The sequence below is a fragment of the Sturnus vulgaris genome, chromosome 7 (genome assembly GCF_052056855.1).
Source record: "Sturnus vulgaris isolate bStuVul1 chromosome 7, bStuVul1.hap1, whole genome shotgun sequence".
In the NCBI taxonomy this organism is placed as follows: Eukaryota; Metazoa; Chordata; class Aves; order Passeriformes; family Sturnidae; genus Sturnus; species Sturnus vulgaris.
The window spans coordinates 25,816,447-25,829,535 of NC_142249.1; the positions used below are offsets into that span (position 1 = coordinate 25,816,447).

The 13,089-nt window shown below is 54.2% G+C and overlaps 1 protein-coding gene across 1 annotated transcript; it reads left to right on the plus strand.

Moving 5' to 3' along the window:
- The first annotated feature begins 3,371 nt into the window (after positions 1–3,371).
- Positions 3,372–11,632, plus strand: LOC106860277 (uncharacterized). Its single transcript, XM_014888046.2, has 3 exons — positions 3,372–3,807; positions 10,569–10,729; positions 11,230–11,632. Exons 1-3 carry the CDS (start codon positions 3,372–3,374, stop codon positions 11,536–11,538), a joined length of 906 nt encoding a protein of 301 aa, XP_014743532.1. The 3' UTR covers positions 11,539–11,632.
- Positions 11,633–13,089: the final 1,457 nt, after the last annotated feature.

Consider the following 13,089-nt stretch of genomic DNA (forward strand, 5'->3'; position numbering starts at 1 on the left):
GGCATGGGATGCCATGATCAGGGTCTGCCCCAGAGAGGTGAGGGAGCTGAGGAACTTTACTGCTGCCTGGACAGCACGGAGCTCTTGCTGGTCTGCACTTTCTGGACAGAAATAGTCTAAGTGGTTAAAAGTGGAGGTACATCAGTTGTGGGACAAATGGAGATGTTGATGGGATAGGTTTTAGCACAGGGGAGCTGTGGGGGACTGGGAGCAATATGATGCTGACTGGGAACATATCTGCTTAAACTCCACCTCATCCTGAACTGGGGTGGTTTCCTGGGAGGGTTTCTGTCCATAGTGCCCTGAACCCCCAAAATGGGGGAATGAGCTCTTTCTCTGGCTGGTATCTTTGGGTCTGCCACCTGCAGCTGATGTTCAGGGTTGTCTTAGACCCTCCTGTGCAGGAAGGATGCTGGGCAGAGGTGAGAGGCCAGGCCACAGTCACATTCACTTATTAGAGTCCTCTGATTTAGTTAGCAACCAGGTGAGCTGTCACTGGAGGACTTGATAGATGGGAAAGAGAGTTCCCTCCTTCCTGAGGTGGGAAATGAAGCTAATCAGGCCTCGGACACCTTAATCCAGCTCTGATCTGATTAATGACCCTGAAGACTGTGAACTCATCAGCACCCTGGCATCTATCACTGCCTTGCATCCTGCCCCTTCTGCTGTCCACCACCAAGCCCAGCTTTTCTGCACACAACCCTGGACTCCATCTCTCTGCCCTGCACGGCATGGGCTGTGTGCCAGCTGCTGTGGTCCTGGACAACCCTCTTATAGGGTCTCAGGGTCTGGTCCAAATACCTCCACTCATCATTCCTCCATGATTTTTCTTGATTTCTTTATTCAGATATTTCCAAATAAAGAAATAACCCTGGTTTTATGACTCTGTCAGCAAAGATTTCTTGCTTGTGCAATTCAAAGGCTGCAGCTTGGCTGGTTGTACTTGCATCATCCTGGCATCAGTGAACTGGGCACTAGCATGAGCTGCTGCTCCTTGGGAGAGTTGCTCATCTTTGGAAAACCTCCTTAGGTAGTGTAGGGGACTTCCATGAGGACAGTAAGGCTGTGACTAAGAGCTGTGACCCAGACCCCCCCTGCTCCCACTGCCTGAGCTATATACTGGGTACAGTCACAAATGGTCTCAGGGCTTGCCCAGAGTTACCTGGGCTTTCCTGGGCTGTCTACCTGCCTGTCTGTTATCCCGTGGTGCTGACTGAAGTGGTGATTTCTCTATCGTGACCTAGTCTCTGCTCCAGGTCTCAATTCCCTGTACAGAGCTAACAAACCATTGCAATCCTTGAAGTCAGCCCTGAGGGCTTAGGTAAGGAAGTGATGGCTCCTCTCTTCCCATGTAGGCTATTAATCTGTAGCAGAAGAATTGTCCTACCTTCACTGTGCTCTCTGTTCCTTGGATGTTTCTTGTAGTTTCCCCCTGTGCTTGGAAGTCAGTCTGCTCCATTCTTCCCCAGTTCTTGTCCTGTCTATGCCTGCTGCTTGGCTGTGCTGGCAATTCACATGGGGGGAGAAAGTGCTTGGTGTCCTTTTGCTTGTGGGGACATTGGGAAAGCAGAGGGGGATGGAGTGGGGGGAAAAGAGGGGAGCCCTACGGCCTCCCTGCGGGTAGACAGGTTGGAGCAGCAGGCACAGCTGAGCTGAGGTGGAATGGAACACTATCCCACACTCAGTACCTTCTGGCCAAGTCAGGTGTATCACTGTGGGGTGACAGCCACCCCAAATCCCCTTCTGAGCAAATCCAGCTCTGAGCTTTCTATGGGGCTAATTCCTGCTGTTCTGTCTCCCAGGGAGGCATCTGAAAAGGGATATTGTTGTCTTCCAGAACAATCTCGGGCCACTCAGTGCAGTTGTTTGGTGCTGGGCTCAGGCAATGGAAGGAGAAAGATGTTGCACACATTGGACCTTTGCAGCTTCCTTCAGCAGGGTGATGCTTGTGTAGGAAGATCAGCAGGTAACATATCAGACTGTGTTGGTGCTGGGAAGAGAAGTCCCTGGGGTTACTGAGCAGAGAAAGCACAGAAGGCTGAGGAAGGCCTCATATGCTCCTGCCTTTCTCCTCTCTGGGCATCTGCTTGCCACTTCTGTGGCACACAGGATTCAGTGGGGTGGAACCATCTTTTGCACAGGGAATAGAGCAGTGCTGGAAATGGTGAAGGGAGAAGGAATACAGGGTCAGGTATTTCCTTTAGCCATTATTACATTTAGGCAGGGCAATAGCAGCAGCCTTACTTCCCTTCCAAAGAGCAGGACCCACCACAGGGCACTAAAAAGCAGAGGCTTGTGTCACTGTGTCAGAAGGACACAAAAAAGTGGGAAGCAAAGACACACAGGTGCAGACTCTTAATGGCAGATTCCTAAAGCACTCACATGCACTTTGCCTCTCCCTGAAGGCGAATGCCAGGGGATGTGGACCAGCTCTGGTCCTGCTTACCCACCATTCCCAGACCAGCCAAAGCTTTCCTCTCTATCCTTTCCAGGTGTTATTCTCTAAGCTGCATCTTGCCTAGGAAAGGTAAGACCAGGGAAATGAGTAACAATCTGCCTGTATGCACCTGCTGGGTTGGCATCTTGGACAGACATGGGTGATGGAGAGTGGTGGTCCTGTGTGTGTCCAGCTCAGGTCCACTGATCTCCCTGGATTGCAGTGATGCAATAAATAGCAAATAGCACAGTTGGGCATAGATGATGATCCCCAGCACACAGGATGAAGAAGATCCTGCTGGTGAGTGAGCACCTCTCCTGCCCTCCCAGCCAAGCACTCTGCCCTCCAAGTGTCTGGGGGCTCCACGGTGCCAGGGCAGCACTGGAGCCCACCAGGGCTTTGCCTACATGTGCTGAAGTCTGTCTAGTCTCTCCAGATCTCCTCCAGTGTCTGCAACCATAGACGTGCTTCCCTGCCATGGGGCTCTGGATCAGGATGATGGGCTCAGCGCCCTGGGTGGGTCCTGCCGGCTGGGGAGAACCTCTGGGTGTGGAGGGGCTGGGGAAGGAACAGAGTAGCCCGGATCAGTCCCTGGCGTGTGCCCACTCCTGTGTCCGGGGGCTGCGGAAGCCGGGGAGGAGGGCGGCCGGTGGGGAGGGCGGCGGGGCGGGGGGCCGGAGCGGAGCCAATGGGGAGCTGGGGTAGGTGGAGAGGGGGTTAAAACCCACCCCAGTGCCGTCGGGCGAGCGAGTGCCCGGGAGGCGGAGCGGAGAGGAGGGCTGCCCTCGAGGGCAGCCCCGCTGAGCGCGGCGCGGCCCCGCGGGTGAATGCCCGCCGGTGCCGGGGCTGGCCCGGGGCTGGCCGGCCGGGCTGTGCCCTGGCAGGGCAGCGGTGGGGCGCCGGAGGGCTCGACGGCTCCGCACGGGGCAGGGCCATGCACAAGCCCATGGAGAAGTCCCAAAACTTTCGCATCGAAGCGCTCCTGGCCGAAGAGCCGGCGCGGAGCGCCTCCCCGCCGGGGCTGAGCCCCGGGAGCCCCGCGGCGAGCCCCGGTCCCGCCGGGCGCTCCGACACCCCCTCACCGCGGGCACCCCCGGCCGCTGCGCCCCTCGCTCCGGCCGGCTTCGTCCCCAAGCCCGGTTTGCTGCATCTGTCTGGCCCCGGGCTCGGCGCCCTGCCGGCCCTCTACCCGCCCGCCGTGTACCCGCTCCCGACCCTGGGGAGCCAGCACCCCGCGTTCGCCTACACCGGCATCCCGCCCCTGCCGCCGCCCGGCGCAGAGCACCTGAAGGCGGCCGTGGCCGGCTCCTTCCCGCTGGAGCACTGGATCCGAGCCGGGATGTTGGTGCCGAGGCTCTCCGACTTCAATGGTGAGTGACCCAGGGACGACCCTCCCGTCAGTCGGAACACGGCTCTGAGCCTTTCCAACTCCCAGGGGCGTCTGCCGGCGCATCAGGGTGTAGGTCCCTTCAACAACCTGGGACTGAGGTTTTCCGAATCCGCCCCTTCGAGGCCCTTCGGTGGTCCGGGTCGGGACACCGCAGGGACATTGAGCCCTCCGGGCTGACCGCAGTTCGTGGCTCTTCCTGTCCCCAGACCCGCTTTCCAGCCCTGGAGGGTTGGTGGGGGGGCGAGGTGGGGTGTCCCACTAATGGGGGGAGGGAACATGACTCGCCCTCCGGAGACCTCCGAGAGCTGTGAGACCCTGGAGAACAGATCGGAAGGGCAAAGTCTCGCTTTGCGCCGGCCCAGTGCTCGGGAACAGCCCCGAGAAGCACTCCCGGCAGAGCCGAACCGCGCCTACCTAGGCTGCTGGCCCAGCACGGCGCTGCGGGCTCGTTGGGCTCCTGCGGGGCGGGGAGGAAACGAAAATAAAGAAACGGCAGCAAAAATCTGCACTGGGAAACGAATAAACCCCTCCCGGTGCGGTTGGGAACGAACCCGCCCAAGTCCTGCTGGATGCGCGGCCGGATCGGGTTCCCGTGCGGGGACGGGCCGGTGCTCCGGGTCCTGCCCACCGCCTCGGCTCGTGGGGATGAGCGGCCGGTGAGTTCATTGCGGGAACCGGGCGGCCCCAGAGCGTGCTCGGCTCCAGCACTGCCCCAGTCCCTCCTGGTGTGTACCACCAGGGCTGCGGGCAGGCAACGGATCCCGCCCTGCTGTGAAGGGTCCTGCAAGGCACGGACGGAACAAGAATTGACTTCAGGCACTTGTCCCGTTGGGGACTGGCACCCCTCGCAGTGTGACCTGGTCGGTGCAAAGATGGGCATTAAACCAAGAGTGACTGGTTAATAAAGCCCCGTTAGAGTATCCAGATTTGTTAGCTGAGCATAGTGTCTTAAAAATCTGGAAGCCTATTTGCAAAATAGTAATAATTTTAAAAGGCTGTAGAAATAACCATGCAAAAAATAGAGAGTTAACTAGAAAAATCCCATTTATTACTCCTACCTCAAACTATTTCTGGTCAGGTTAAAGGTTAACAGGCTGTTTTTGCCCCCTATGCTGCTTCCCTTTACCTGGCTTTCCCTAGACTTCAGGAAAGGTTCATCTGGGAATCTAGAGGTGTAGAATAAGCCTCCAGTGCTATGGGTTATGTGCACTCTTCAAACATATCACTAAGACAAGAAAAAGGAGATCTTAATTAGTTAGAAATCTTTATTATTTATTGCATCTTCCTGCTTCTTTGCAGTGGCCTTGTTATCTTTGAAGGGTCTGGGTCTGTTGGTGTATTTCAGCATCCTGGTAGCTTCATACAGGCTTGTGTTTCACGAGAGTGGGAATGCTCCACTGCATCTGATACTGTAGACCTGAGCACACCTTCTGGCTGGGATAACACAGAGGTATTTGTACATCAGCCCTATTCCTCTCAAAAGCAGGATATGCTCTTCAGCTGGTTATATCCAAAGCCTCACCAAAAGGAAACAAATCCCAAATTATTGGCAGGAGAACAACTTGAGAAGGGAGCTCTGCAGAATGCACTGGACCAGAATGTCAATGGCTCTTGTGGGAAACCCTGAACAGGGCTCCTGTGGAAGCTCAGAGGGAAGACAAGCAGTTTCTGACTCAAGTATTACTTAGCTGCATTCTAGAGATCCCAAAGCAGGGTAGACACGTGGAGGTGTAACAAGGATGCAGCAAAAGCCACCAAAACTGTGAAGTTTTTAATCAAAGTGACCACTGCCTCAATCCATGTCCTTACTAAAATGTATTTGTTCCCAGTTCTGGGGAGTCCTTTGCAGTGGGGATTCTTTCTCTCCAGTGTCCTGTCAAATACTTCAGCAATTCATCTGCTGTGCAGAAGAGAACCTTATCCATCTTCACATCCTTATTTCTGTCCATTGATAACCTTAGGGTTCTCAAGATGATAGGTTTATCAATTGAGAACCCTAAGGTTATCCACTGATAACCTTAGAGTTCTCAAGTGTGTCTTCAGCCTCTGTTCTTGTGGGCTCACTGAAGCTCTGAAATCAGGGTCCTTTGCAGCATATCTTCTCCTTGTATTTACCGGGACTGGCTCCAGCTGCATGTTATGGCTGGGCTCGTATTGCCCCAGCGTACTGGCCATGCTGTAGGGACTGGGACGGTGGTGGTGGTAGGCAGGGACAGAAAAGGGCACCTGCCTAGGATGTGCTGCCTCCACAGCCCTTCCTCATCTCTCTGAGGAGGGTGGTGGGCTGGGCAGGAGCCTTCCATTGTTGGTAAAGGGCTCCTGGGCTGTCTGTAGTTTGTGGGAGTCCCTATCCCACTGCCCAGCCTAGACAGACAGATGGACGGACCTGCCTGGCTCAAGTTTCCAGAGTGACTGAGTACAAGTGTCAATGTTCCTGGTGCCAGTCATGTTTAACTCTCCCAGGAGCAGTGGACAGATGGCTGTAAGAGATGAATCTCAAAGCCTTCTAGGACATAGTATGAATCATTCAAAGGGAAGATTGCCCTTGAGATTTATTTAAGAGAATTCCAGGACTAAATTCTGGAATAAATTCCTTCTTTGGGTGCATATCTTGCAGTGTCTTGCAGTTGTGATCTAGTTTGATCTCCTGAGGACAGTCAGAGAGGGGGAAGCAGCAAGACAGCCCATTAACTGTAAGCTCTGTGGGTATTCATTGCGTGCTTTCTCCCTGCTATCACCTATGTGTGGGGAGGTGGGATGCTGGGGAGACAGTCTGAAGCAGTTGGTACCCTTAGGAACCTGGCCTGAGCTTGTGTGCTGGTCTCACTCAGAGCAGTGACCCTGCTGAGAGGCAAGTGGGTGCCGTACTTCCCTCACTAGCTGCTTGTGCAGAGCTGCATGCAGTGCCTGGCTGCCTCCGCTGCAATGCGGAGTGAGAGAGTTGTGGAAGGCCTGGGTGCAGGACCAGGTGTGCCCTTGCCGCAGAAAGCAGGGATGCTGCCTGCCCAGGTTCCACTGAGCCCAGCCTGGATTCCTGTCCTGGGGCTTTGAGCACCTCCTGAACCACCCAGGGGGAGCATTTGGCACTGGAGTGCCATGCCTATTAGTATTTCTGGGAGCTGTGATTTATTTGCCCTGTTTTCAGTGTGGAAATGCTGTGCAATGGTGGGAGCCAAATGCAGAGACCCACTGCAGCTGAGAGCTGTAGAAGTGGGGAGCAGTGACATACAGCTGTAGACTCTGAGGAAGAGCAAAGGATCCTCTCTGAGGGACCCGGTGCTTAGATGGCTTTCCTTGCACACCGCTTTCTTGCATCAGCCACTCGCTAACTTGATGGCCTGGAGCCTAGATCAGATCCTGCTCATGACGGCAGAGAGCTTGCTGATGGGCTGTGCTGGGTTAGGAGAGCAGGCAGGATAAGTCTTATCAAATTTGTTCAAAAAGCAGTGCCTTCCAAGGCTCACCAGGTGTACAGTGGTCTGGTGTCAACTGGAAATATGGGCTAGGAAACAGCTGGCAAGCAGCAATCGAGGTTTAATGGTGGAGCAAGCAAGGGGCTAGCAGAGGTAGCAAGTGCCCTTACACATGCTGCCCCACAGATAATGGCAAGGGCTGCTGGCAGATCAGGAAAAGCCTCTGCTCTGGTGATGACCCTGATGCTGAGACTACCTCCCTCCCTCCCAGCTCTGACATCTAGAAAAACACCTAAAGCAGTCAGGGTGTTAATTTCCTCTGTTTTATCTGCCAGACAACAAAGTTAAGTGAGCTATAGTTAAACAAACCAAATTAAAAACAAGTGAGTTAATATCAACCTAGGATTAGCCTTGTTATCAAGTAGGCGGAACTGTATCAAATAAACCAACAATTCTTTATAAGCTTTATCTAATTATCCAGGAGGCAGCTGCCTTGCAGAGCTCCTGGCCTCAGACTCGGAGGGCATTCCTGGCCCCAGGCCAAGCCATTTATTTACTGATACTGCAGCCAGATGCCAGGCACCCATCAGGGGGTCCAAGCCCTGCCAGGCTGAAGGGATGTTGAGATAAGCTCTGATCCTAGATGGAGTGCTGGAAGGAGATGGCCAAGCAGATAATAAATCCTTTGGCAAGCAAAGGTGTGATGCTGGGGCAGTCACTGGTCTTCTGGTAGGAGCTGGATAAGATGAAGAGCCTTCCCAAAGGGTAATTATTTCTGAGATGCTGACTTTGATAGGGATGGGTTCATAGCTCGGTTGAACTTACTGGAGAAGGTAAGCCCTGGGGTGGATGTTTGTTGTGCACCCCTTGTGAGGATTCTTTGTCCATGTGGCAGCCTGCCACAGGGAAGGATGGGACTCAGCAAAGCATACTGGCAGGACAGGCTGGAGCTATTAGCAGCCACTACCTCATTCCCTCAGTCTCAACTTCTACCTCCTTCCTTTTTTCTTTCCCTGGTGAGAATCTGCAGATCCTCTTCCCTCATACTCTCTCTACACAAAAGAACTAGAGCCCTTTAGGAAAGGTAACAGAAGAGCTGATGCCAGAGATGTGGGTCATTCAGGTCCATGAAAACCTGCTGCATGGGTGGCTGAAGGTCAGCTGTATTGGCTTGGGCTTATTCCACCCAGTGTGGAGGCCAAATCTTGAACAAGTCACAGTGGGGAGCAGTGGTGATGGATAATTATAGCTGCTGAAGGGTGTATTGTCAGAGGAAGTCACAGGTTAGGTGACCAGCCACACTCTGTAGGCTGGGTATTGGACTAGTGGTGGCTTCAACTGTATGATAGCACCACAGCGGGGTTTGAGGATTGGGTTTTTTTTCTGTCAGCACTGGGGCAGGAGGCAGGGTGAGTTTCCAAAGCTCTGTTCAATGTTTGTAATGGACATACCACACTGAAGCTGAATTGGACACTGAGAAGGAGAAATTTGGGCTGGCAACAGGACCATGCTCCAGAAATCAGTCTCCTGCATTGGTAGTTATTTGGGATATATCTTGTTGGTATTTATTTGACTTTTGGATAAACTTTCTGTTCTTCTTTTCATCAGCATCTTACCTGGGGAAAAGCGAGTCCCTTGAGAGGGTGTTGTCAAAGCAGGCTGCCTTCCAAGCTCCTCTGAAGCTGGGAAGACCAAACTTGCATTGCTTTTAGGATTGAGATTCTTCTGTGAGGCACTTCTTCCCACATCTGATTTTAGTCTGGTCACATATGACCTTGCTAGAGGAGGCAGAGAGGAGCATTTCAAGTTGATCAGAAGGATTTCTGTGCTCCCTGGAGGCAGGATGCAATGCCCTAGGAGCTGAGCCCTTGGCTCTCTGCTTTGGAGTGGGGAATTCAGACTGGGAATATATCTCTTCACTCTCGGACCCTCCAGCCCCAGAAAGCACAGAACTCCTGGATTATTGGATGCTGAGAGTGAATGAATTTCCCCTCCAATTCTTTCTGATGCATCCCTGGCCTTTCCCTCCCGGAGGAGCTGCAAAGGGTGTTAGCTTGGACTGGCCCATCCCTGCAGATGCTGGTTCCCATAACACCTCCTTTCCTTAGCCAGAGGAAGCTTTTGCAGACCTGTTTGGTCCCATGTCTCCATGGAGGATTTGTATAGCAAAGCATCCACAGCCAGTCAGGGAGCCTAGATGGCTGCCGAACTCTGCAGAGCTGAGACATCTTTCATCTGTATTGGTCCTGGAAATCTTTTGAACCTCTCACTCGATTCTAGCCTTGAATATGTTTCGAATGCAAAATAATGCATTTGTGTGTCAGAATCATTGGCACAACGTGTCTCTGTTCAGTCAGTCCCTTGTTTAACTGGCCGGTGGCTACAAGGTGAGTCCTACAGACTGTCTCTCCTGGCACTGAGGAGCTACAGGCAGAAGAAGGGGTTGTGTCTATCCTGCTCCCATGAGGCGTTTGCACAGCCCTAGCCTACTTTGTGTTCTCTCTGTTTGACCCACCCAGCATCCCGGTACTTGGGATCAAACCTGTGTTGTGATCAGTTAATACCTCTTTCATAAATTCCTACCTCTTGCGTCATCACTGTGTTTGTGAAGGGCTCAGTGGACACCTTGGGAGATGGGCAGGCTGGGATCAAAGCTGGAATCTGGGGGAGATAACACGATTGGTGCCCCATGACCATGGGTGAGTTGGAGTGGCCCTTGCCAAGCATGGCACGCTTGGGGCCAGGTTGCCCAAGATGTGTCAGCAGGGATATGCCAAGGTCCTTTTGCATTAATGCAAACCACCACCAACCCATTCTCCCCCACACCCCTCCCTGCTGCTCCAGCACTTTATTCCCAGCTGCAAACCCCTGGGTTTGATTGCTGCTGTGGTGCTGGGAGAAGCAGTAAAAGCTGAACCCCAGGGGGACAATAAAGCCAGTGGAGAGGAGATAAGCAAGGATCAAACAGAGTGCGACAGCCACCCCGTGCTGGACTTTCAAAGGTCCCTTTGTTCCTGCTGCCTCCCGATTCAGTGCCGCTCTGCCTTCAAGGGCTGCAGGCGAGATAGCAGCGCTCACGGACAGCCCTGCCGCAGCCCCTGGCCGTTGAGCTGCCACCTGTGCGACCCAGCAATAAAAAAAGAGAATTAATTTCAGTCACAGCACTGATCCCAGTTGTACACCAAGGCCTGATAACATATCTCACTGGTTCCTATCAGGCAATAAAGCCTGAGTGAGGTGGGAGATGATGGAGACATTCTCCTTCCTCCTCATTTTGGGTTTGCTGAGGGGTTGTCCCCTGACCCCCCACCCACTGTCTGCTCTACAGCTGCCCCGCAGTCTGGCTTGATGGGGAAGTGCCGTCGGCCCCGCACAGCATTCACCAGCCAACAGCTCCTGGAGCTGGAGAACCAGTTCAAGCTCAACAAGTATCTGTCCAGACCCAAGCGTTTTGAGGTGGCCACGTCGCTGATGCTCACTGAGACACAGGTACCTTGGCCCTGGGGGGATGGAGCATAGCACCATGGAACTGCGCTGGGAGCAAGTCAAGGTCATGGGCAATGCTAATGCCATCAGCCCCACACCCCACTGCTCCCATCAGTGCCCCTTCCAGGGTATCTCCTGCAGAGACCTGCCTGGTGGGCTCCAGGCACTTCTCCGGTGAAGGGCACCCCATAAACCTGGCACCCCCAGCTTGGGTTTCAGAGCCTTCCCATCCCTCAACATGCTGCGGGAGGGGTCTTTTTGTGGGGCTAAAATGAAAATGTCCCTGTGCATATTCTTGGCTGGAGGCTGGATGGGGGGAAGGCAGCAGCCCCCATTATTCCTCTCCCTGACGACCTCAGCCTCTTGCACATACCTGTAGCACCATGGAATGTCTCACAATGAAGAGATTTGGGGGGGACCCTCCATGTAGGGAAGGTGAGGGGCTGAGTGGGGACAAGATGGGGCAGGGTACATCCTCTCCCCTGGGGGCTTTCCCTTGGCAGGTGAAGATCTGGTTCCAGAACCGTCGCATGAAGTGGAAGCGGAGTCGCAAGGCCAAGGAGCAGGGCGCTCAGGTGGAGGCTGAGAAGCAACGAGGGCTCAACAAAACCTGTGAGAAGCTGCTGCCTGGCGAGCCCCAGGGACAAGCTGCCAAAAGCCCCGAGTTCATGGGGCACAGCCCTGACTCGGGCTTCCTGCACTGCAGCACCACCGAGCTGAGCTACGGCCCGGACTCATCTTGCTCGGGGGGCGAGGAAGAGGAGGAGGACGAGATGGGTGCCACAGAGAGGAAGATTGGCTCTGTGTTGTGAAAGGCGAATGGAGCCAGCTGGGGAGAGGGGCCGGGCTGTGTTGTGGGGGGTCTCTTTGCTGGCAGACACAGACTGTGCCTGGAAGGAGCAGGGGGCTGCAGGACACCTGCTGCCTTTTAAGTTATGTGTGTTTGGATCCTATTTAACTTGTAATTATTCCTCTGTATGTATCCGGAGGAGTCTCAAGATCCCTCCCCTATAAAGCTGTTATCTGGATGCCTGTGCTTTTCCTTAGGGGATGGAAAAATCCCCTGTCCTGCTACTGTGCTGTCCTACCAGGTCTCTGGGGAAAAAGGTGGGGAGAGCAAACTTGTGCAGCTGGCAGTCTGCTGGCACAGCTGGAAGAGAGAGACCCCAGATCCTTCTTTGACTGCACTGCCACTTCCCTACAGATCTGATAGTGCCTGGAGCAGCACATCCCAGTGTGGTGCCAGCTTGTCCTTCCTCTTGGTGGCATGAAGAGCTGGGAAGGATGCCCAGGTTGCATGCCAGCCTGCCTTGCCTCCTCCTGCACCAATAGCATCCCCGCTAGGGACTGTGCTTTGCAGGGCAAAACTGTCCTGTGAAGCAAAGCTGATGCTGTTTTCGACGCTGCAGTTAGCCTGGTTGCATTGGTGTGGCATTGCCCCAAATAATCAGGGATGAAGGGAGGCAGGAAAGTGCTCAGGCTGTAAAGGTTCAATGCTGTGGTGAGCTCCCCTTTTCCCATGGTGATGCTTAACCTCTTAAGTTCCTCTCTGGGCTTGTTTCATTATGCTCTTGGGATCTTGCTCACTGTGACTGGGCTGAAATCAACCCTTGATAGCAGGATAATGACTGGCACCCTCTTCCACTTCTCTAGAAACACTAGGGCTAAGCACTGACTCCCCATAAGTAAGCAGGCAGCCCATGTCTTCACAGGATGCTGGAGGGTCCTGGAAGGCCCTATGGATCTCCCATGCTTCCTATGCACTTACTGGGTCTCTCCTTGGGGTGCTGAGATGGCCGTGAAGGCAGAGGGGCCAGCCCGAGGGGGCAGCCCTTCTTCACCACTCCAGTGCACATAGAGCTGCAGGGGTGAAGCAGGCTGGGCCGGGGTGGGTGACCCATTCCCAGACAGACCATGATGTTGCTCCTGTCCCACATCCTGCTGTCCTCTCTTCTCCCTGTCTCTGCCTGAGAGTGGCAGGGAGGGCTGTCTGCGCTGGAACTTGTGGTGGGGATGGGAATTGCAGCAGTCCCTGTGGAATCCTGGGCCATCTCTGACAGACAGTGATGAAAGGGACAGGTAAGCATTGGTGCGGGGCTGTCACACATCGCAAGGCTGGGAAAAGCCTGTCAGTGTCTGTGGGGCAGCACCCTGGGCACGGGGACAGATGCGATGTTTTTGGGACAGAGGGGTGGGCAGGGGAAGCAGGTGCGTGGAAACGGACAGACAGATGACGGTCCTGTGTGGGGGGACAGTGACCCACAGTGGCTGCTGGCAGCTCAGCAGTTTCCCCCTGGGTACATGGCATCCTCACTGCCCAGGTTCCCTCTCCCCAGCCAGTCCATCTCAAGACATGCAGCTGT

Bases quoted from the DNA above. Each gene is read 5' to 3' on its own strand.
- LOC106860277 (XM_014888046.2), top strand. From the start codon at position 3,372: ATGCACAAGCCCATGGAGAAGTCCCAAAACTTTCGCATCGAAGCGCTC. The intron at 3,808-10,568 runs GTGAGTGACCCA...TCTGCTCTACAG, and splicing joins GAGGCTCTCCGACTTCAATG to CTGCCCCGCAGTCTGGCTTG. The intron at 10,730-11,229 runs GTACCTTGGCCC...TTCCCTTGGCAG, and splicing joins TGATGCTCACTGAGACACAG to GTGAAGATCTGGTTCCAGAA.